The sequence below is a fragment of the Belonocnema kinseyi genome, chromosome 10 (assembly GCF_010883055.1).
Source record: "Belonocnema kinseyi isolate 2016_QV_RU_SX_M_011 chromosome 10, B_treatae_v1, whole genome shotgun sequence".
Classification (NCBI taxonomy): Eukaryota; Metazoa; Arthropoda; class Insecta; order Hymenoptera; family Cynipidae; genus Belonocnema; species Belonocnema kinseyi.
Window position 1 is genome coordinate 109,714,655 of NC_046666.1, and position 25,575 is coordinate 109,740,229.

Below are 25,575 nucleotides of genomic sequence, written 5' to 3' on the forward strand. Positions count from 1 at the left end.
ATCAGGGATTCGAACGAAATTAAGGGGCATTTTCAGATATTTTCCAATTATTTCTTAACATTTTATATAATTTACCTGAAAATAATGCTAAGCACGAAAAATCACTACAAAATATAAAATGCGATTAACACATGATTCTTACATTCTTCTTACAAAAGTATAAAGTGAAAGTTATTTTAATGTTGCCATGAAAATAATTGTTTGTATATTTTTATGTTGTGAAATAATTTTTTTCTTAACATTTCGCTACCATACTATAATTCCTGAATTTTTAAGAAGCAAAAATTTTTTTCTTTTTTAACGTCTGGCTAAACTTTTTTACATTTTCAAAGAGATAAGTAAAATAAAATGATGAGAAAAACTTATTTTTAAGAATTCGAAGAATTGAAGCTTCTTATAAATTTTGAAGGATTTTGAGATTAATTTTTTTTAAAGATTTGTGGGACAATTTTAAGCAGTTAATATTTAATTTTGAAAAAATAATTTTAAGTTTTAAAGACCTCAAAATTTGTTGAAAAAAATATGGAAGTCAAGAGAATGAGTAATATATACTTAAGATTCATGTGAACATTTCAAACAATTTTTTACTAATGAGTTCTAAGAGCTCATTAAAAATATTACAAAACGTTTCAAATTATTTCATAAAATTAAAAAAAAAGAGTTTAAAAGTTTTAAAGAAACATCTTGCCATAATTTATAATTTTAGAACAAACTTCAGTAAATTGAAGAAATATTTTGAAGTTTTAAAACGATTAAAAAAATATGAAAACTTATAAGATATTTTAATTTGAAAAATGAATTTTAGGAGAAAATTCAAATAGATTTAAAAACATGTTCAAATATTTCCTTAAATTTCGAAAAAAGTAGAAGATTTTAAAGTAAAGAATTTTAATGTTGTAGTATTGAAAAATAGGACACTAATGTTTTTCTGAAAAATTCAAAATTGTGGACAAAAAGTGTGGAAAACTAAATACTCGTATGGTAAAGTAGCACATGCCTATAATTCAAATAACATTCCAGTTTGCTAAAAATGTTTTCAAGAATTTAAGAGGTATTGTATAGAATAACATTATTTTATAAATTGGAAACATTTCTGAACATTCATAAAATATATTTTAATTTTGCAAAACTTCTAGAATTCATAAATGTATTTTAATAGGGCTCCAATTTTTCCTATTATTTTGTAAAATTCCGTAAAATAATTTTTGTTCAAATATAGATTTTTTGTTGACGCATCTGAAATATTTAAAAATATTTTCTAATTTTCTTCAAATTCGTAGGCAATTTTGGAAGATTTTGAAATAAATTTCTTATATTTTAAATGATTTTTCAAAATTTCAAGAACAATTCGATTAATTTAAAAATATTTTAAGGAATTCAAGAGGCTTTGCATAGATTTCAAATATTTTATATCTTGGAAGCATTTCCAAAAATTTGTCGAATACCTATTGTTTCTTGCGAAATTCTAAAAGTCCTAAATATCTTTTGAAAAGTCTCGAATTTCACTAATAATTTGTAAAATTCTGTAAAATAAAATATATATTCTTTAAATCTTCTACATTCTTTTTTTTTGACACATTTGAAATATTTATAAATCTTTCCTAATTGTTTCATGAAAAGTATAAAATTTATATTTATATAATTGTTGAAAAACTGCTAATACTTCTTTTCTTGTACGTAATTTGAAAATTTGTGTGAATAAAAAAATATGAAAAAAGCGTTGTTGTGTTATGTCAAAATCTTGTTTCATTTATTTCTATACTGCATTTCATTTTGAAAAAAATAATTTTTATTCACAGAACGTCTATTAAATTTTTAAAACTAATACCAAGAAAATGTGACGTAACTGCTTTTAGGGTGGGGGAGGTAAAAGGGTCCAAAATAAAGTTACGTAATATGTGAACGCTCCCTAATAATAGCTCAGAAAATTTTAACAAATAAATGGTTATTAGGGAATTGGCAAAATGATAGAAATGAGCACAAAAGTGAGCGTGCGCATATAATAGTCTAGTATTAAAGGAAACGTTTCCTTCGCTGATTTTGAACCTTAAGAGACTTTAGCTGTGCACGCACTCATCACTCTAGGATGCTTGATTCGCGCCCCACGTCTTTCCCTGCTAGCTTAGCTCGTGTAAGGATAAAGTGCTAAAAAAATTGAATTTTCGTTCACATTGCCACATGCTCTGGGCGACCATGAGACGCCCAACGAAAATTTGATTTTTTTTTAGCATTTACCGTTGAGAGTACAAAAACGTTATTGAATTTTTATTTTTTTTTTGTATTTACTACATATGATATCAAAAAAAATTTTCAATTTGAGTTGGAGCACTTAGTGAAAAAAACTATGGGGTGGGATATTGTTAAATTTATCTATACTTGACGACTGTGCGACAGTTAAATTTTCATGACTTCACGAAAAATGGCATGCCCACATCCGGAATTTTGACTGAAAATCAATATTATATATTCTATTTTGTTTTAATGGTGCAATGAATTTCAGTTGGAAGAGAAAAGTCATCCGAAATATTTTAATTATAGCCCCAAGTGCTCAGCTAGGGATAGGCAGTTCGAGAAGCAGGGATTGGGCAAAGTTTATATGATACTGAATATGTACTCTCTCTTCTTAAGTCATTTAAAAGGAGCAAATACATAAGTTAGAAAGAGAAGCTGCATATTTAAAAAAATCTCTATAGGCAAAAGAACTTGATAATTTCCTGCTTTTCCAGTTTCCAGGGTGAAGATGAATTTATTTATCGAACATAACTCCTTGTATTCTTAATTAAAAGTTATAAATTGTTACGTTTAATTAATTAAATTTACTGTTCATAGCGCCCCTATTGAAACTTTGAGTTTCGATACCTGTAGAGCGGTTTGAAACACGGTATTTGCATCCCTAGGGTTGAAACATTTTGTTCTCGAGTTTTGGTACGTGTAGAGCGGGCTGAAAGGCGGTGTTTGCAGCCCTAGGGTTGAAACATTTTGTTTAAGCTTTAGGGTACACAGGTAGGGTTATAGAGAGGTAGGGTCTACAGGTATCTGAACTCGAATCTCCAATAGATTTGCTATGAAAAATAATATGCATTACTAGGAATGTAACACAACGATCGCAACTCATGCGAATGCAGTCCTCGCTTCGCTCAGGCAGCAAACTTCACACTCGTTGCTATCGCTGTGTTTCATCCGTTGTAATGCAACATACTATTGTATGCACCTTGTTCATCATAATATATTGCACAACAATATTTCTCTCAGAAGAGAAAATATTTTAAAATTTTCAACTTTATGGTTCAAAGTTAACATTTTTCTCCATGCAACAAAACAACGGAACAAAAATTGTCCCAGGTTGGTGTGATTTTATAAAAATTTACCTTTAAAATGAGCCCAAGTACATGCTAAAAAACGTCTATTTTTTCAGATGTCATTTAAATTTTAAGAAAACATTAAATTTGCATTATTTTTGCAATATCTTCTTAAAAAGCATTTAATTACTTTATTCTAGGTGTATTATATATAAAATTTTGACAGCTTTCAACCTACTTAGGAGAAAAAGCTTTAAATCTTATATAATTAACTTTGAAAGAACTTAAACGATACTCGTACACAGGTGGCTCAAGCTCATGACTAGCACTCTATCTTAATATGTTAAAAACATACAGCAGAAACTTATCTTTCAATTGATATTTTGAGCTTCCAGGTTTTTTGATTATTAAAATTTTTAGGAAACCTGGAAATTTGACATTTTTAAAAATAAAATTAATATATTGCCTTGCAAAGTTAATAACTACAGTAAATTTTGTTCACGTAGAGCTAGCCTTCAAATTCATCAAGTAGTTATTGGTATTTTTTTGATTTCGTACAACCAGATTTTGTGCACCTTCTCCAAAACCTCATGCAGGCACAGGGTCATTAGAAAGTCTGCCTTTTATGGGAAGCTCAATATGAAGCGTTGCTGCGAAAAAAATTGAAAGTCCAACATGTTACTCTGAAAATGCCTTTTTCCTATGTAATCACTAGAGACTAGAGCATGTTCCTTACAAATAAAAGAATGCTCGTTTTAAAATTCTTGAGTATTTTTAAAATATATAGCTGAAATTGTGACGATCCGTTTTGTTCCCTCTTTATTAATTGTCTCAGCGGCCGCTTCAGTCTAGCCAGGGTAAGGTTTTAGAGACAATAAAAAAACAGATCTTTTAATTTTAAATAATTATTAAAGTATATATTTCCCTACTGATCGTGCAATTCTAACTTAAGCCCTAGTGTTTTTTGTGGCGGGTGTATGTATTTGTAAGTGTGCGCGCGCGCGTGTGTGTGTGTGTAAGCGAAGATGCAATGTTAAATATAGTTGTTTTGTGTAGCGCGGTTGCATCGTAAGGGCGTGTGTGATGAGTGTGACTCTAATTAATTTAAATTTGATTTGCTTGTGGCTAGATGCGATTAGGAACGAATACTGAACGAAGGCGAATTGAATAGGATTTCTTTATATGTTATTCCGGTTCTTGAAATTATAGATAAAAAAGAGAACGTCGTAAATTGCAAGCACGGAAATCGACAAAAATCGGTTTTACAAATATCCGCGCCCTAAATCACCCCCTATACGGTAGGTACGGTAATCGCGGAAAGAGAGGTTGAGGTAAGGGACGGTATAGTGGGGAGCGATTGTTGCGTGGGTGACGTGTCGGTAAGTGTGTGATAAACAGTAACCATATGTGCGCCTATAGGTTAGCGTTTATATCGGCTAAAATGACATTCACAGGTGCTCCTATTAGGTACGATTTTATGCCACAGTATTTTTATAAATGTCGGTAAAGCCAGGAAGGGTAATAAATCACAACTACAGGTGCTCCAGTCAGTTAACATCTATGTCTTCGATTTTGTAACGACAATTGCACCTGTTCGTTACAGAAATCGTATACGCGTTCGTAAAGTCCGTAGCGTCGGGTAAATCGGTAATGTCGGTTTGTCAGTAATGCTGAAAATGGCAACCAAAGGTTCGGCTGTTGGCTGACATTTATGCTGCTTTCGGAATTGGCAATCACAGGTGCTCCTGTCGATTGTCAATTCCCTTCTGTCAGGTGCTTATGAGAATGGCAAGTATAGGTGCGCCTATTCCTTGCGACTCTCGTCGGTACTCTTACTACCATAGGTAGGTGCATCAATTGGTAGGTATGGAGGATGCCGTGCATCCTCTTATCGAGGAGCTGTTCACGGAAGTTTTTCTCTCGTGCTTTCTTAATCCGGGCTTTCAGGAGTGAGTACTCGAGATAGATAAGATTTGATGTATTTTGCTCACCCCTAATACTGAAGTTAAGTCCGAGTGTTTCAGCAGCCTCCTCCGCTGCTTTGTACAGAAACGCTCCTTTGCCCATTTCTTCGTGATTCCTGACCATTTCAAGAAGAGGGTCTCTTCAATTTGCGACTCTATATGATGTACCCAGAATAATCCTGCTGTAAAGACATTCAAGATTTAATATTCGGCGACCACCTTGTCGACGTGAGATGTAGAGTCGCGGAACAGAAGACTTAAGATGCATACTTTTGTTCATGTGCATAAGCTTTCATGTCCCGATATCAAGGGATCTGAGCTCGTGCTTAGTACGGCAAGCACGTTCGTTGCAGATACTTTGTTCCTCGACGACAGTTTAGAAGACCAAATCTGCCGAATGAGACGTTTGTATCTGCTTCGGAGAGTATCCTTTATAGATGGCATATCCTGAATGTGGCTCTGTGGCAAGCCCAGGTATGTATAAGTCTCTCCAGCGCCAAGGTGTCGTATAGCGCTTCTATCGACGAGCTCAGGGTCTTCAGGGATGCCATTAAGTTTTCCTCGCTTCAAATAAACCTTAGCGCATTTGTCTAACCCAAATTCCATTCCTATTTCCTTCGTATTCGTTAGAAAATCTCTAGAGATAGATGTAGTTGCTCTTATGTTGCAGCATAGATCTTAAGATCGTCCATGTAAAATACATGAGTGACCTTTTACTTTCGATCTGCAGGTTTGCCGTAAAATTACCCTTGAAATGTTGATGAATTTTTTGAAATATTCGTATAATAATCGTCCTGAAATTTTGGATTTTTTGTTGAAAACAGTGGTATATTGGAAATTTCTTAAAATCTTGTAAACAATTTTGCAAGCGTTTAGATTATTTGAAATGCTTATACAATCCTTTAGATATTTCGATTTCTTTGTGAATTTCTTGAAATCGTTCAAAGTATGTAAAATCTATATATCTGAAAATAAAAAAGTCTAGGAGCTCTATAAATAATTTTTTTCAGCATAGAAAAACTTTCTTATGTTCAAAATATACTTTCAAGAAAAATTAAAGTTGAGGTTGAAAATTGAGATTTACATTAACTCGTCATTTTGAAGAATATGACCTTTTCAATTTTTTAGGAAGCACATTATAAAGATAAAAAAGTTTTTATGTGCTAATAAAAAATATTCATAATTTTTATAGCTTCTATATTTCTTTTAATTTTGGTAACTCCATTAAAATAATTAATTTTTCCCATATGAGCTCAAATAAAAAATCTGCAAAGTTTTAACAATTGGGCACATTATAAAGATTAAGAAAGAAAAACAACATTCACGATTTTTCCAAAACTTTGCGATCAAAAATGTTTAAAATTTTATTCTGAATAAGATAAATCTTAGACATGCACATTATAGGAGACCCGAAAGGAAAATTGTTAGTGCTAATGCGTTTCTGAATTATACAAATTTTAAAGTAAATGAATATACAAATAAAAATACATGAATGCTGCAAGCGTGAATTATAAAATCGACTTTGTGATGATCATATGCGTTTATAATTCTTTTCACTGATTAATATGTACTCATTATACATTCAAGTTTCATAAAATTAAAAAAAAAAATTAGTACACCCAAAAATATGCTGGTTGAGCCAACCAGAATTCTGGTTAATTCAAATAGAATAGAGTGTTAAGTATACCCTTACTATAAATTCTGGTTAACAATTTTCTGGTTAATTTTACCAGAAATTCGCGTAAATTCAACCAGAATTTCTAGTAAGATTAACCAGAAATCTTTACTAGACAGCTTTCTGGTAGCTTGAGAATACAGTGTTCTGGTCAACATAGCCAGATATTCTGGTAAATTTAAACAGATGTTCTGGTATGCTCATCCAGATAATCTGTTAGACATCGATTTTCGACTATTGAATTTCGATACTCTGCTACCTTCATGGACTCTTCCTGACCTCCTCTAAAATTACATGGACCACATGTTCCACTTTTCCAAAGAAAATAAACTAATAAAAGTTTCCGATAACAGAGTGCAGCAACTATGTTCCACTTAGATAAATTTCGTCTTTCTATAATCTATATGTGGATATATTTATGTATTAATAAATGGTGATAAATACAACACTCGAAGTGAAAGTAGCATATTGCTGATGCGTTCTGTTTCCAAAACTATACGTTAAGACTATTTTCTCGTAATTTCACAGAAAATGCATGTGGATCACTTGGTCATTTCAAGAATTCTTTAACATCACCTTGGTGATTTATTTATTGATACTTTCTGTTGTTTTTTTTTCATAACAATATAGTACTTTTTTATAAACAATTTTATTCATTTTGAACTTGGATAATATTTTTCCGTTTTTTTTTTACCTTAACATGTTTGTTCAGAATTCTCAAATATGCAGACAAAAATTGAGAATGGAGAAATGAAAATTAAAGGTGTTACGAATTTTTATAATCCGTCGCGCATATTGCAGCGACTACTTGGCTCATTTGTTTATTGCAAAAAAATGCACTATACTGTTATGGAAAAAACAACAACAGGATGTATGTTATACTATTTTGCACAGCTTGTGAATGAATGTGGATTTTCAGACAAGAATAATTTCTTCAAATGTATAGATTATTTGGTAAAAAGCTGGTTATTGCACGTCAAAATCATCACCTTAAAAAAATTCTCAAAAAATTCATACTTTTTTTCACTTGCTGTTTTGCTTATTTTGGCGGTTTTTCAGGGGAAAAAAACACTTTTTTATTTTCCTTTCTCACTCATACCTTCAAAAAAATTCAGTTTAAAATTCTTCGTAGTTTTTTGCTACCTCAGGATGAACTTTTGACATGCAAGTTTTTAAATTTTAGTTTAATAGTATGATTCTTTACTATTTTTACCTCGGAATTAAAGAAATTAAATTTCAAATACACGTAAACTGGCATAATTAAGAACACTAGAGAATAACCGCTTGCAAATTTTGCCGAAGATTTATTTTTTAATCCGGAAAATTTAGTGATCAACGAAGTTTCTTTGCCTGTGTGATTTTTTTAGACGCTAGTTAAATGAGAGGATACTTTAATATTTTCAATACCCAGTTGTCATCAGTCATTAATACCCCGTCATCTTAACCCGAGCTATGGCGAGAACTTGCACCAGAAAGTTTACCGGAGAAACATAAGAAAATGAGACATGAACGCATAGAGGAACGTACAGGGGGTACGCGCAACACTTACGTGAACCGGTACAGCAGGGCTCACCAACAGTCAGCCAGTGGCTGACATGGTTGACAGTTTCAACCATGAAGACAAGCCATGCATGTAAATCATTTATTACAGGCAAACAATTTTCTTCGGTTTTTTTACAATCGAGTTGACAAGTGTATTTAGAATAAAATTATATTAATGTAAAACCATGTACCGCAGACACCCCCCCCCCTCTTCTACCATTTGACACATTGTAGTCTTTCAGTGACTCCATTCCTCGCACTAGACAGGCTACGTAGTTTATGGAAGACCCCTAATTTTGAAATCTTTTATATACGACATTTATTATTTATAATTGCTGATTGTTTAAGCTCAAGAAATACTCAACTATGTCAATGTGTTTTAAACTATTACAATTTTAAAGTTACCTACAAAAGTTCAATTTAAATTGAAGTAAAATAAAATAATTTAATTAAAATGAATCCCAATTTTCAACTTTAAAGGTGGAATTCCAATAAACAATATTTTTTGTCCCAAAGCGGATTTCTTTCTTCTTTCATATTTGTATATCATTCTATTAAAATTGAACGTAAAAAATATCCATAGTGCGTTATATTGCGTTTGAATTCCCCGTAGAAAGACGATAAAACACACCTATGGTCACGTTTCATGACTGCGAGATTGGCGGAATTTTTCAACCTCTGCTTTCTTTACTTCGACTTTTACAAGTGAAGTATCTAGATGGAGTAAGGTACTTCCTTCACTTCTGATGTTAAAATTCAGACTAAGGGTCTCAGCTGTTTGATCTGCGGCTTCGTAAAGGAATGCTCCTTTGCCAATCATCTCGTGTTTCCCGGCCCTTTTTATGAGAGTATCTCCGCCATTTGAAACTATGTAAGCTGTACTTAGAAAAATTCGGTTATGAAGACATTGCAGATATAATCCCGGAATGAACGAATTGATATGCAAGTTCTTATGCATCTTCATAATCTTAAGTGTGGCGATATCAAGGACCGTATGTTCATTCTTCGTCCAATGAACAAACCTAAACGAGTATAATAGTACCGAGACGGCATGCATGTTTATTGCGGGTTCTTTCTTTAACGCTGACAGATTCAAAGACCAAATCTGTCAAAGAAGATGATTGTATCTGCTTCGGAAAGTCTCCTTCACTGATGTGACGTCCTGAATGTGTATTTGAAGCACGCCAAGGTCTGTGTTGATCTTTCTAATGTCAAGGTGGCTAATAAGAATTATATCCACAAGGTTAGGATTGTCGGGAACGTCTATAAGCTTTCATTTCTTCAGATGAATCTTAGCATATTTGACCAATTGGAAGTCCATCCTAAACACTCTTGTGTACTTCTTGACAATATTTAGAGCAAAGTCTTGTTTGCTGGAACTAGAAACACATATCTGCTGGTCATCCATATAAAAGAAATGAGTGATCTTATGCTTATCATGATCAGTATCGCCGCAGTGGTACCCAGGAGAATTTCGTAGTTCGAGAGATTCAGGAAGAAGTTTGATGCAAGATGAGATAGTAAATCTAGTTTTCCAAATGGGCATGAATCTCTCTATGCGTCTGACTATGTGTAAATGAACATTCAAGCTTTCCAACAGACCGATGATAAGTCTATGAGAGGTTAATCGAAAGCTCTCCAGTAGTCAATCCAGGCCATTTACAGGACGCGCTCATGGGGTGCTGCGTTTTTGCAGACGCACCCTTCAATTAACAGGCTCAATCGGAAGCCTGCTACAATTTTTTTCGAGCCACGTTGTTCGTACATCTCCCTCAACGCAGGCCCAATTCTTTAAATAATCCTGTTGTTTATTATAGCTGTAACGGTTTTATATTGCGTACTCAAACAAGTTATTGGCCTATAATTCTCTGGGTTGAAGGAGTCATCTTTTTTCGGTAGGAGTATAGTGCATGCTAACACCAGCCACTGCGGAATGGTCGTTTCCGACTTTAAATATTAGGTGATTAGGCGGGCCAGATGTTGGTGTGCAGAAGTAAACTTCTTCCTCCAGAGGTTCTTAATACCATCTGGCTATGCAGCGAAAAAGTTCTTCGTGCCATTATTCTTCTTGCCAGTCAAATTCAGTGTTTTTGGGATCCTGTGTACGGTGGATTTTTGACAAAAACGGGGAGCCAGCTCTCACTTTTCTGTACTCTCCTTTCGCTTCAGATTCTTCTTGTTCAGTTGATGCAAGCGTCTTTTAACCTTTTAATACATCGTCGGTTTTAGCCTTCGATTTTAATCAGCCAAAGCTCTCGTATATCCATGAACTGAACAATTGATGGTGCAGAGGTCAGACTCCTCCGAGATATCTTTAAGAAGAGAGGCATCAATTTCGTCCATATTTTGGGGTTTAGAAGCAACATGGATGTCCATGTTCCTCCTTTCCCTAAAATCGCGATCATTTCTCAGAAGGTGCCCGTTTTCAGCGGTTGGTTTTAAATTTTGGTTCCTTCTCTTCGTCTGCGGCTTGTTCATACAGCAGTCGGGAAAGCGCTCAGCGCAGATATCCAGTTTTCAAAAGATGGGTACGTTGATGTCGTAATTACTGATGCGAAACGTGCTGAAGCTCGGCGTATTCCTGGCACCACAGAGTACTTATGTTAATTGTTGTCATATTAATGACTACGTCGATAGCATTAATATACAAACATTTGTATCTCTATTCATTTTCTAATCCTTTTCTTGAAGAATGGATCACATGTCAATGTCGAAAGTTGTTCAGTCTTGAAAAGGGACTACACTGAGTCCGAAACGTAGCCATTTTTGACTAAATTCCACATCTGTTTTTCATTTCATTGACCTTTGACACCGAAAACTTATTTATATACCGCAGAGTATGCATACGAGCCATAAGGTCTACCTGAGCAGGAATAACGCTGGCATTGTAGCAGTCTAGTAAGTTCACCTTGAGTTTATTTGTCCACTCAATGTAAGCGTTTCGCTGGTTCGTCGTCGTGTTTTCATCTAAATTATTCTCAACACCCCGAAGTCTATGGCTATTGGCACCGTTTACTGTCCCATTGACGGGTGCTCGGCGCATGTGATCATTCTAAACCGCACCTACAACTTTTTAGTGGTTTCATTGTGTCATTTTTGTTCCCACGAGAAGCTAGGAAAAGGGTTGATCCGTCTTTGTAGAACCCCGGACGCAAGGATAAAGCTGCATAGTCTGAGAGGTCGCCCGGTATCCCAGAGTTACTGTTCAGAGCACCAGACCCAGGTGTCATTCAACTTTCGGCACGATTATTACACCTCCACTTCTGGGCTATTCCTTCGGGGACCACCCTGGTCAATTATCGGCGATTGTTATCTGGTACCCAAGGATGTGTTCTGTGGCTTCGTCATAGACACTTCGGTTCGATGCCGAAGGAATTAAGACCGAAACCGAATATACAGGGTACCCCAGACTCAAGCGTCCGAACTTTTATAGCTGTATATCAATTTAAAAAGTCAATAGGAAATTGCGTGCCTGTAGAGCCAGCGGAAAGTTGGAAATGGGCGTCTGACGACGGTGACGCATGCGCACTTCGAAAGTTCCCGTATCAACCCATATCAGCGAGCGTAAATGTGTTGATCCCACCTGCTTACATACGCACGACTGTTTATAAGGCACTCCTGCTTGGTCCAGCCTACATATTTTATAATTCAAATTTTTGGAAAAGAAATTTTCGATTTTTTTATTTTTATACAGCTGTATAAGTCCTGACACTTGAATGTGGGACACCCTGCATATATCCTAAAAAACCAAATCGAACATTCCTTTTCTATAAGTAATTTATAAGCATATTTGTCTAAAATAAATAATTTTAGAGAAAAGTGGTTGACCACAGTTTTTTATTTGGTACTTCTAGAGACGTACTTCTAGCAAAAAGTCACTGAGAATCGTCAACTATACACTAAACTTTTTATTGTTTTTTTCACTGTTTTCTTAGCATAAAAAGTTACTGGAATTCCAGTATTCTATGTTTTACTTATCAGTCATGAAAAATTAACTGATTGACCAGTAAGAATTCTCACTGATTTGTTTCAGTGACCCACTTCTCACTTATTCAAATTTAGGCAGCAATTAATTTGTTCATTTTCATTATACTTAGAAATTCCTCTTTGAGTTAAATCACTAAGATAACTAAGATTATTATTATTATCTACTAATTTTTATTAATTCCTAAGTAGTAACGTTTTCTAATAAAACAAAAAAAATAACAAGCTCAGGTATATATTTGAAACTTTTATTCAAAGTTCTTACAAAATCAAGGGGAAAAAATGAATGTAATGAAGGTGTTTGGGCGGTTCTCTTATTTCGTGCTTATTCTTTATAAATTTTCTTTGAAATTTGTCCAAACACTTTCTCCTATTTCAAAATTTAACTTGAAGTTTCATTTGTATATGAAATTAATAAATTTTTCAAAATTAAAATTGCATTAATATTTTTACTTATATGTATTGGAAACTCGAGTACAAAAGTTCAGGTCCTACATTAAGAAGGCAGGTCGATTGACTGTAACAACCGTAATCCTTCGTAGGATTCCTGGAAACCGAAGAGAAAAATGTCATAATAACTTCCTGTCAGCCACGCATTTGTCGTGTCAGCCAACACCTGTCGAAATTGGTGAGCCCTGCCGTACAGAAACCTGCATAAGAATTAATTACCCTGTGTTCGCTTGCGGCTTGAGTCTCCTGCTAGTGTGTTTGATCTTAGAGGAAATAAAAGCTGCTTTAGTTGTAAGCGATGAAAAGGTTCCCGTGGTTTCCTTGCATGTTCCCATATGGGATCGTGTCACAAAATCTGGTCCTACTTCTGGTAAACGAACTCGTACAACGAACAATTACCGCATCTCGTACAGGGATATTTAGCATGGTCCCTCCACCTCTTCCAAGGTCCCCCCTTCTAAATACCCCCTTATCTTAAAACATTTAAAAACTATTTTTTTTTTTAAATTTTGACATCCTAGCGACAAAATTTGGTTTTCAAATACGACTAAACGAATGAATTAATAAAATTACTTTTTTATGGTTATACTAACTGGACGGACATCTTTGACTGAATTTTACATAATTTTCGTGTAAATATTTAATAGCATGCAATAAATTTTGCCTTCTTTCGATAGGTTTAATAGTGGATGTTTTTACAATTGGTTTCTGGTGTCTTAAAATATGCCTCTTTGCCTATGTCAACGGTATCCGGTTAGTATTAAAATATGTTAACTGATATATATCCGTTAAGTGAATATTGTGTTATGTATTAAAAAATCTATACTAACAGCCCTGAAGATGCTATAGATACATGAGGAAATGCATATGCTTCTCATTTAAATTATAAAGAAATTATTTTTTTATGCAAAAACAGACCAAAGGCCATAATAAAAACCAAATTTAGTCATTTTATAATTCGATGTTATAAATAGTGAAGTATCGAACTGTTTACCCAAAATTTATATAAATTTCATGCCGAAAAGAAAGTTAGTTGACAATGAAATTGCTAGAGTCTGAAAATATATCACCGACAAGGGTAGTGTACGATTACATTATTTGTGGCGACATATTTTTAAGACGGTTTTACCACTTTTCGATAGGATTTACTGTGGGATTAATAAATCCAAAAATTTCAAATCGATATTTCAAATAGTTTTCAAGAAATCGATTTTTCATTTTAAAATGATTGATTATTTAGATTTGCACAAATTCTTAATACAGATTACATTTGAATTTGTTGCGAGCAAAATGAATATGGTACATTCTAATCGATATCGCTATTTTCAAGATTTCGTTTTTTTTATTATAAAATTATACAATTTTTTGTAATTGATGATTATTCTGTCACATATGCTTTCTCTTTCCAAGTAGCCTTCCCCCTAAAGGATTGGTATTGATGTTGTGTGGTGGTAATTTTTTCGCAATAACGCAATTCTATGGTATTTAAAAATTGTCGCCATGGTGCTGTTTAAAATTCTTGAATAAAGGTAACAATTTGTGAATCTAACGAAAGCTTCTCGTACGATTTTTATCTGATACCTCTTACCGGGACCAAAAATAATATTTACCTAGAAAATTAATCCTTACAGTGCTATTTCTTAGCGTTTAAAGAAAATGTAAACATTATTTAATGTAGTGGGCATATCTTATTCGTGAGATTGACTATCATTGGCTGATGAAATATAAAACCCTAAAAAACGGTATGCTTTCTCTATTATCATTAGAAAATTCATGTGCAGACCGTTCCGTTGGCTGGTTAATTCAATGAATAAATCTGAGTTTTAAAAAAAAAATTGAGAAACAATGCGAGCTTCATACGGACTCGTATTCTCAAAGCATTAAAGGGCTTTATACATAAGGGACTTGTACGGGGTTCCATGTTACAGCCTGATGGATTAATATTTTTTTCTAATATTTTGCATATGTAATAATTAGGTAAATGGCTATTTTTAAATAAAACCTTGGCTTCAAATAATAAAGAAGTACAATTATAATGTCCCTGGCACAAGTTAAAACAAATTACAATGGAAGGGTTGCTAAATGAAAAATAGGACTACCTTAAAACACAAATTTACGTCTTTATATTTCTTCTTAAAAGAATTTTAAAGAATACTTTAACTATAATGTTTTTTTGTCCGGTCATCCGTAAAAACGCAAATTTTCTTACATTTGAAGCAGGCGCAATGCAGTTAATTTCAGGCAGATGATAACTGCACATGGGTACCTTCGATAGCGGAGCCACATAGAACTTTACGCTCGCTTCACCGGGCGTAATGAGTTGAAAAGGATACAGTAAATCGAAGTGAATGTGACTCCAAGAATAATATTTTCATTGGAAATTTTGTCCCTATAAGAAAATAGCCAACTGTGTACAGATTTAACAAAATGCCTTGTGTGCCTAAACGTTTTATACAATTTAATTGTATAAAGCAAATTACGAACATCAAAATTTCGAAAGAAATTTATTTTCGATGATCAATATAATCCTGGAACGATTTTTTTAAATCTCATGTTAGTTTTCGTCAAGATTTCTTGTACCATTTTATACCACTAATGCTATCCATGCTGCAAACATAGACAGTGATATGTAAAAAAATATAATAACTTTGTTTCAGATTTATTTTCATAATGAAACTTATATATTGAGACAACATATATCAAAGACACATAACATGTAATACACATATATATGTATATATTAATTACACGTGCCTTCTTGTAGATACCGTTCTAAAATTGCAAGTATTTCTAAAATGTGCTCAAAACTGAAAATTCATTTTAAAAAAATGACAGTAAATAAATTTATGCGGTTTTCGGCCATCGTGGCAATGTCTCTACTTTGACTTTCTCATCAGAGGAATCTGTTTAGAAGATATCTGTTGTATTGACACACATATTAAAAAAATCTTTAAACTAATTTCTTCTCATTTTGTCTGAAAAACGCGAATAAAAACTTCTGCAAATTTCACTGCGATTTCGATTTGAACCGACACGTCGTTTTATGCTAGGTGCTTAACCGTTTCAGCTATCTAAATACGCAAGTGAAAATCTCAGAACCAGCGAGAAATTCAGTTAATATTCATAGCGACTTAAAAGAAAAAGTTAATTATATTATAATTTTAATCATGAAAACCTACATGACATTCGGGTGGTATTTTAGAACACTTTATGTGTAATATAACGTGAGATTTAAACCTCATTTTCAACGGTGAATACATCGTAAACAATCGAATTTCAGTTGTAATTCCGTGTTTTTGGATATGTCACGTATATTTTCACGTGTACTTTACGTGGGTAAAGTACACTCTTGCCCTCTTTTTTATCATGACGATACGAAAGTAGCAAAACTATATAAAATCTAGTATTTCAAAACTTTCCGGAGCCAAATTACAGGTCAGGCCTGATCCACATGAAATTGAAGTGTCAGATCGAATAATAGCACATAACTTTTCAAGGCGGTGCTTCAATTGTTGATTTCACTGTTGCAATATGTTAATTTTTCATAATTTATTTTCTGTCAACTGATTTGTAGAATTTTTCCTAATAAAAAAGTTGTGGTCAACTTTGTATACTTGCCGTGATATATTTTTGTAGTTGAGATTCAGTTTTCGCTTTCATTTCTTACAGTATTAATGCTTGTTTTTTCTTCAATTTTTGCGCATGGCATTTGCAGCGAATTGATTAATTACAATAATAGACAGCATCACACGAAAGAACTCAGTACCGAGTTTTGTAATTTGTTGATACGCAAATACAAGCAGTTTGTTAGAACAATCATTACAAAACTTATTATTATAAATAAATGTTTAATATTAGGATTTTTTATCTTAAATATGTCTTTCTTTATTATGGAATTATGATTTGAGGACAGGGTACTAATCAAAACCCTGTTGAACCTTTCATGTTACCATGAAGTGATTACGATTTAATAGAAAAGTTTATTCAATTTAAGTAAAAATCGGAAAGTTATTTTAATAAGTATTAATAGTACATGTATAACATAATAGTATGATATTCTTATAATGGAAGACAGTGTGCGAATATCGTTATCAGATACTTTTCTTTTTTTTTCATTGATGACATTTGGCCTCGAAAAACTAAAATTAGTAATAATGGAAATAGGAAATTAATTTTTTATCGAATTTATTGCAATTATCAATAATGACTTTTCCAATTTTTCGACTTCTTAGCTTGATTACCACTACTACTATATGAGTTCTTACGTGAAAGTGTGGCTTGGAGTGAACGCATGGTCTTACAGTTATGTGCTTATATTACAAACCAGTCTTAAAGAGTGGGTTGTGCGATGCATTTATCATCAAAGGTCTTAATGTTCACGTCTTCTTATACAATTAAATCGATAACTATCGATCAAAAGACTGATTTTTTACCTTGATCGCAGACTGCACATTGCGTTCGTCTATTCCTTATTCTTAATTATCTAATGATACTCAAAGTGAATTTGAAAATGCCAGTTCAGCTTCATCATCCCAAGTTTTATCATAGGGCACTTTATTTCACTGAAGAGAATTTAAAGTAATTTTGAAAAAGAAATAGTTAAAAGAAATGAAACATAATGATTACGATGATGATGGTGTGCGTACAATCCTTTTTTGAGACAATTTTGACATGAAAAATCATTTATTGTGTTCTATTTGCAGACGTAAGAAGAAATGTATCAGGTATATGGGGGAGGGAGGTGATGGCGATGGCGAAGGCGAAGGTGACGGAGAAGACGATCATTCCGAGGATAATTTAGGCAGTGTAGGAGAAGCAGGTACTCCGGAAGAGGATGAATCTTTGAGCAGTCCAGGAGGTCTATCTGGATTGTCGAGTCTTGCGAGTCCATCTTTGGTGTTACCATCTCCATCGAGCTTAGCAAGTCCATGTCCATGTCCGTTGACACCACCTGTGCCTTCTTCATCTCTGTCGAATTCAAATTCAGCGCAAACCGCGCCGCCACATCGGAATCCTGTTGGAACTAATCCCCACGATATTAACAACCCGTTAAGCGTTAATCAGTTAACAGGGCAATGTATAAAAAGTGAGGTAGGTTCAGCGCCCTCGGGTCCTTCTAATCCAGCGATTAGTGTTACGTAGCCCCGGCCAACCCCAAGTGACAAGACTGTACCATTTGATGTCATCGGGGTTTGTCTACGCGTAGATTCTAAAAGCTTAGGTACTGAGAACTCTTACGGCCGAGTGCAATGCTGGCTCTTGGAGATTGCGTCGGCAAAACAAAGGCTTTCGCAAATCATGTCATTGGTTTGTATTGATGATTTTTGTTTAAGATTCATTGATTCAATTAAAGCTTCAACAATGAATCTTGAACAATGAAAGTAAATGTTAATAATTGTAAATTGGAGTCTCTGAAAATCCGTGTGCCTTTGGTCGCGATAATGTCTCCAAGTGTATCACGATCGGTTTAGAAAGGAAAGTGCAATAACTAATCTTACTAAGCGATCGTCAATTAACTAATGTCCAAAGCCGATTTGTGAAAGCAATAAGAACAATGTAAAGTCAAAAGTAATAACGGATGATACAGAAATACTCAGGACCAAGTGTTTAGCTGCTGTCACTCACTCGAGGAATCGTGTGTAATAAACGTGTGATTAAGTGTTCGTCAAGTGCGAGTGACGTGCGGCAGCTTGTAGTCCTTGTTATGTTGTGATGCCAATGACTGAGAGGTCATGTTCCTGTGCCAGGTACTATATTCTAGAATAGTAGTTTTATCGCAGACATAATTAAGAAATTCAGCGATAATGATTATTATCGTTCGTTCATTCAAACGTCATTTGTCAAATACTTATTTTCTGTATGTAATTTGTTATTTTTTTTAAAGTCTATGCACACATCGCAATTACTTATAATGTAAGAAGACTCCTCGAGAAGATGTTACTTTTTACAGTTTTTTCGAGACTTTATTTCGTGCCTCCTTTACTCCTTACCTTTTTACACGTTTTTAAAATCAGTTTCAAGAGGAATACCATGAATGCGATTAGTAAATACGGTACAGCTCATTTACGCTCAATCCCTCATTGGAAATATTCCAGAGTAGAAGACTGTTTACTGTATTGTCATAAATCTGTAAAAAAAATTACTACTATTTAATGTCCAGCTCTATCATACATTTAAATTGAATAATTTTAATTTTAAAAACTGGGACCCCTAAATATGTCGTAATTAGGATGCATAGTGTAAAGCAGAATTAGTACAATATAGTCAATTTCCGAAACTAATCATTCATAATAACAATGTATTTCAAATGTATTGCAAAGGTAAAATTTGATTTATCATATATAAGAATTGTAACATAAAATAATACCGTTTTATAATTTAAAAGCTTTATTTATATTCCTTTTACAGTAAGCGTCCTAATTAAACTTAATGAGCAATGCCGTATGACTGTTGCTGCTTGTAAAAAAATGCTATTTTAAAAGTAATTTTCTTGAACTACTTTTGCATAATAAACTAAGTTACGGAGTACGTGTTTCAACACGAACATACAAGAGTAATTCTCGCATTGCGCTATTTGAGTTTAACAAATCTACCTTAAATCTTTGAACTTGCAATATATTTAAATGCACGGTGAGAATGCATAGGTATGTTTTTGCTACGATTGCCATGAAATTTTCTTGAACCTTCAGAAAATAAATTGTTTTCTTTATAAGCATCACAACTTCAATGCAGCGCCGGAAGAACACACTTACGAGCGCTGCCTACCACAACACTTATCCAAATGTATTTTGCATACATTATCCTATTAACAGATAAGATTTTCTGTAACGATTTTTCCATAGGGGATACTATATCTTATGTGTACCTATAGAAACATAGTTTCAGAGTGGCTAATGGTCATGGAATAACTTGGAAATCATGGAAAGTCGGGAAATTTTGTTGCCAGGGAAAGTCAGGAAAATTTGAAAAAAAAACATGCAAAAGTCAGAAAGTTTCTTTAGGACGAAGAATAAATAACCGTCAATATTAATTTAAAAATTTACAATTGTAAAATTGAACAGTTGGGTGCAATAACAGTGTACTTGTATTTTCAGAAAGCATTTGTTTTTCTGTTTTTTTTTTGCACATAACTTAATCCAGAACAATTGAAAAATAAGTGACTTCTAAAAATTAACGCACCTGCAGGCTGTTATTCCATCTAACCACTCAATTGTAAGTTTATTTTGAAAATTTTAAGGATTTAAATTCTGGTTTTTAAATATTATTTGTCAGAGAAAATGAAAAACTTGTCATAGAAAATTCAGGGAACTTTTAAGAATATTGTTATGCAACCACCCTGCTTCTCAGACTTGAATAACGTGAAAAAATAATACAGATGGATCTAAACTTTTCATCAAATACGTATTTACCGTATCAGAAGGAGAGGTAAGTTTTTTGCGGACACCCTCTTTTTGGGACATAGGTCATTATTGTCATCATAAAATATAACAAATTTCAGACATGATGTTTCTGAAATATTTTTTAACATTTTTTAACTGTTAAAATTATTTTTTTAATTTTAAATATGAGCTGTTTAAAAAATCAAAGGTCCTTTGATATGGCATTTCAAGACAATTCAAATTTAATATGAAACCGAAGAAATAAAAGAGATTTCTTGTTTTTTTTTTTAGTATGTTGAGTTAAAATACGATTCACTTGTTAAAATAAAAAATTTGTTTTCCACTTTTTTCATAATTATAACTTTCTTTTCTCCAGAATATTAATAAGTATAATGGAAGTTTAATAATTGTTTATATTGTTATTCTATAACCGCTGTAAATAAAGAAATTACACAAAATAATACTGTTTAAAGCTGTTGGAACGGTGCGCACAAAAATGGCGAAATCCATGAGACACTCAAAACGTATCAGCTGTCAATGATGATTTGGTTTTGAGCTTTTAAAAAGGAACTCAGAATATTTCCCTGTCACCGAAAGGGGTTCCATGGTTGTGGGATATGCGCTTGCTCTCTAAGTTTTTGAAAGAAATCGGGTAAAAGATAAGAAATGAGGGTAAAGTGGTTAAGAAAAATGAGAAAAATATACGAATGGAGACCAAGACGACTGACAACTGTTTGGCGCTAATCAATCAATGTTACTTGATCGTACTACCAAGCATGTGTACTGACGATAAAGCTGCTGCTCTTGCCGGGAATGGGAAATTAGAATAAAAATGCGATTTGTGTTCTTTATATTGTAATTGTTTCTTGACGTGTCTTAATTGGATTCGGAATAGGAAAACTGTGAACAGTGATAGAAGGATCCCGCCATGAACTCGCTGATAATAATTGATAATAATTTTTCAAGTTAGAAAATGTATTATTTATTGATTTAGTTACATATATTCTTGTGTTGTAACGTGCGAAACACATATGGAAATAGCGAAATAATATTAGAACACTAATATTAATCGCATACATTTCTTATTGAAAATAACACTATGTATTTGCAGATTTTTGCAGAAATTTAAAAACGTTTGTCGTTTCAATATCGAGATATATAATAGAAATTATTGTGCACAGCAGACGTCGAATTTAGTTACAAATTTTTGCAGGAAAAATTTGCTACAAAGAAGCAAATAACTACATTACCGGCGCTTACTTTTTAGAAACTATTTTCTACGCCCTGATTCGCAAAGATTAATTATTCTTAGTTATCGAGACAGTGCCGTGAAGAATTTTTAATTAATTTAATTATTCAATTTAATTAATTAAATAATATTGGTAATAAATCAACAATGAATTGTTTACATTGATTCTCTCCGAGTGTACTGTCTCGCTATCTAAGAATAATGAATCTTTGCGAATCAGGGTGTAGAAAATAGTTTGTAAAAAGTACGCGCCGGTAATATAGTTATTTGCTTATTTGTTGAAAATTTTTCTTGCAAAAATTTGTAACTAAATTCTACGTCTGCTGTGTACACTAATTTCTATTATATATCTCGATATTGAAACAACGAACGTTTTTAAATTTCTGCAAAAATCTGCAGATAGTGTTATTTTCAATAAGAAATGTATGCGATTAATATTAGTGTTCTAATATTAGTGCGCTATTTTCATATGCGTTTTGCGCGTTACAACACAACGATATATGTAAATAAATCAATAAATAATACATTTTTTAATTTAAAAATTATTATTAATTATTATCAGCGAGTTCACGGCGGCATCCTTCTATCAATTTTCACAGTTTTCCTATTCAGAAGCAAATTAAGATATGTCAAGAAATATTTACAATATAAAGAACACAAATCGCATTTTTATTCCAATTTACAATTCCCGCCAAGAGCAGCAGCTTTACCGACAGTACACATGCTTGGTTGTACGATCAAGTAACGTTGATCGATCAGCGCCAAACAGCTGTCAGTCGCTTGGGTCTTCATTCGTACATTTTTCTAATTTTTCTTATCCACTTTACTCTCATTTTTTAGCTTTTACCCGATTTGTTTCAAAAAATTAGACAGCAAGCGCATATCCCACAGTCATGGAACCCCTTTCGGTGACGGGTAAATATTCTCAGTGCATTTTTAAAAGCTCAAAACCAAATTATCATTGACAGCTGGTACGTTTTGAGTGTCTCATGGATTTCGCCATTTTTGTGCGCACCGTTCCAACAGCAAAAAAATCGGATTTCTACTGAAATGCTACGAATAAAAAAATCTAAATTTGCACACTGCTTAGGGACACCGTGAATAAACTGTATGTTTAAGTAAAAAATATACTTCATTTTTTGTATCCAAATTTGAATTTTTTCATATTGAACTCGCTTAAAACGCTTTTCGCTTGTTCTCCCGCTGATAGTCGGTGTAATGTTTCTGACTTTACAGTAGCATTCAATTTTGTTGAGTTTTTACCTCTATAAACAAAAAAACAATGAAAGAAACATTGTATTGATATAATTTATAGGGAATGGTGTCTTTGTCAAGTAAAAAATAAAAGATGTGACGTTCATTTTGATTAAATTAATTTTATTTCAATATAAAGTTTAAAATGAATTATAAACATGCCACACCCGCGTGGTGAAGATGCATGATCAAATGAATATTTAATAATAACACTTTCGTACTAAAATACCATTTTTTTCTTTTCTGAATGTTTCTAGTTTTTTTTATAGATTTCTGGACTAGTGTTGCCGTCGAGCGGGGCCTCAACGTTTTCAAGGCAAGACAATACGAGCCTTACGCGCTGGCTTGAATTAATCATCTTGGGTCTTCTTTGAAAATGTCGAGGCCTCGGAATGCGAGGCCTTGCCTTGGGCTTGTCTTGGCGCCTTGAGTTTGCATTGCCAGATGTGGGAACACCAGCACTGAATGAAAATACCGTATTCTGAGCCCCCAGTCTCCCTAACACTTCTCAGCGTTGAACGAAAATCCCGTAATATGAAACGCCAGTGGCCCCGGTCCTTCTCAGAACGGGTTTCTGGTCTGTAAGCTAGGCGAATATACGAATCCAATTTTTAAAATTTTTTGAAATAACAATTTGTAAATTTAATATTTGGAATCTACAAGTTTTCACGATTCCCGCAATATGAAATTTGTCTAAAAAAAGGTTTAAAAATTAAATACGCTTAATATGTCGCAGAATTCTCGGGAGCCAAATACGTTTTTTTATGAAATTAAACACTAAATATTTTTTTTATTTCAAAAAAAAAAAATCTCAAGAAGTTATGCGCATTTAAATTTTGTGCTTTGTATTTCAAAACATACAACAGCTTTTCTTTAAGCATCTATAACTTTTGATCTGATCGATACATTTCACGTGTTTTTTTATTATAATAGAATTTACAGTCTTCTTTCATAATCCACCAGAAAAATGTCAACATTTTTTAAATTAATACAATGGTGGCGATTTTTTCTGAAAAAATTAAAAGGAGATTTTCTCAAAAAATCTTCCCTTATATTATTTTCCATTTTTTAAATTAAATTTTTACTTTGATAAGGAAGATATCTCATGAGTCTTACGTAGATTAAATAAATGTGGTGGTCAGGAGAATAAGTTTTATACAATAGAATTTTATATGTTTTTTGCAAGAAATAACAGACACGAAAAATGATAAAATGAAAGTTTGCGAGTTCAAAAAAGTTATATGAAAAATAACTATTGTTCTTTTGCGATATCTTTCATTTATTACGATAAAAATTCAAAAACTACATTTGAAGGGAAAAATATTTTCCTGTCATTAAAAAATGCTATAGCCGGCACAAAGCCAATGCGAGATCTTCCTTGAATAAGCTGAAATTGTAAAAAGAATATAGGAAAAAATAAAAGAGGTTCGGGTCTTCCTTAAAATCCTTTTTAATTTTTTTCATCAAGTTTTAAAACCATGCAAAAAATATTTTTTGGAACGCCCCACTGTTTTTATTCTTCCAAATATTTTTTAAAAGCTTCTCCTAATAGGTAATAGAAGAAACGCATCCTATTAGGTTTATGAGGGCTAAACTATTTTTGAGAACGGGAGAATTTTTTTTGCTAAGAATGTCATTTTAGAAATTTTTGTGCACGATGAAAGATATCTCAAAAGAACAAGAGGTAATTTTTATTTAACTTTTATAATTTGTTTGCGGGAAAAAGAAGACAATTCAATTATGAGGAAAATAAATTATCTTGGCCACAAAAATTATTTAGAACGCATAACACTCAAAAGATATGTTCCTTATTAAAGTACAAATTTAAAAAAAATAAGGAAAAAATAGAAGAGTTGCTTTTTTGAGAAAATCGGCTTTCAAGTTTTTTTTTGCAACAGCTCGGATTCCAGCCGATTACAAAGGAAGACTGTAAATGATATTAGAAAAAAAGAATACGAGAATTGTCGTAATTAGGTCTAAAAATTAAAAAGTTTTTAAAAAATTGGATTTTTGAATAGCAAAGTACAAACTTCAAATACGCCTAACTTCTTTGATACATTTTTTACAAGTCCGAGAAACACAGATCGCCGAATTTCCTCTACAAAAACATATTGATTTCATTCCGACTGATTATACAACTTAAAGTGTAAAATCTGCTTAATTTGAAATGAATTCGGACAAAATTACATTGCAATAGTAATAGCTTATCCAATTGCTCATATTTTTAGGCATATTACACAGATAGGAATCATAAATTCTGCCACATTTCGACTATATTATTCAGAAATGGTAAACTGAAATTTTTTTTATTGTTTAGAAATTTGCAACTTAGGCCTACTGCAAGACAAAAACCCATGCCGTGACTAGGGCTCAATAACACAATCTCGAAACAAACAATTGTATGGAAAGAAATGTTGGAAAATCATTGTATGAAAAATTTTAAAATCAATTATTTTGCAATTAAAAAAAATTAAAAGGATTTTTGTTCAAATTATATTATTAATTATGATTATTAAAAATTTTTTATTAATTAGTTTTAATTTTTACTAATTATAATTTTATTACTAAACAGAAGCTCATATGCGCGCCTCGCGCGCGACCCACTGATTTACTTGCAATTATTTTATTTGTAAATGAACTTTAATATGATACCGCGATATTCATTTTTGCTTTAATAAATTTCATTTGTACACGTCTTCGCACGCCTACCCTCTCAAGATGTAGAATAAATTATTGCGCTACACTAAACATTTTTATTCAAGTTTGGAAAAACCATCTA

At 32.9% G+C, this 25,575-nt stretch overlaps 1 protein-coding gene across 7 annotated transcripts in view; it reads left to right on the top strand.

The window, feature by feature from the left end:
- Positions 1–18,866, top strand: part of LOC117181487 (protein pangolin, isoforms A/H/I/S) — a 786,230-nt gene extending 767,364 nt beyond the window's left edge. For 4 of the 7 annotated variants that reach the window (XM_033374196.1, XM_033374200.1, XM_033374199.1 and 1 more), the window contains one exon: positions 17,618–18,056. In XM_033374196.1, the coding sequence (XP_033230087.1) occupies positions 17,618–18,056 (439 nt within the window). Of the gene's footprint in view, positions 1–13,006; positions 13,093–17,617 lie in introns of all 7 variants that reach the window. The other 3 variants (XR_004468130.1, XM_033374197.1, XM_033374195.1) reach the window with 3 other exon arrangements.
- The last annotated feature ends 6,709 nt before the right edge of the window (positions 18,867–25,575 follow it).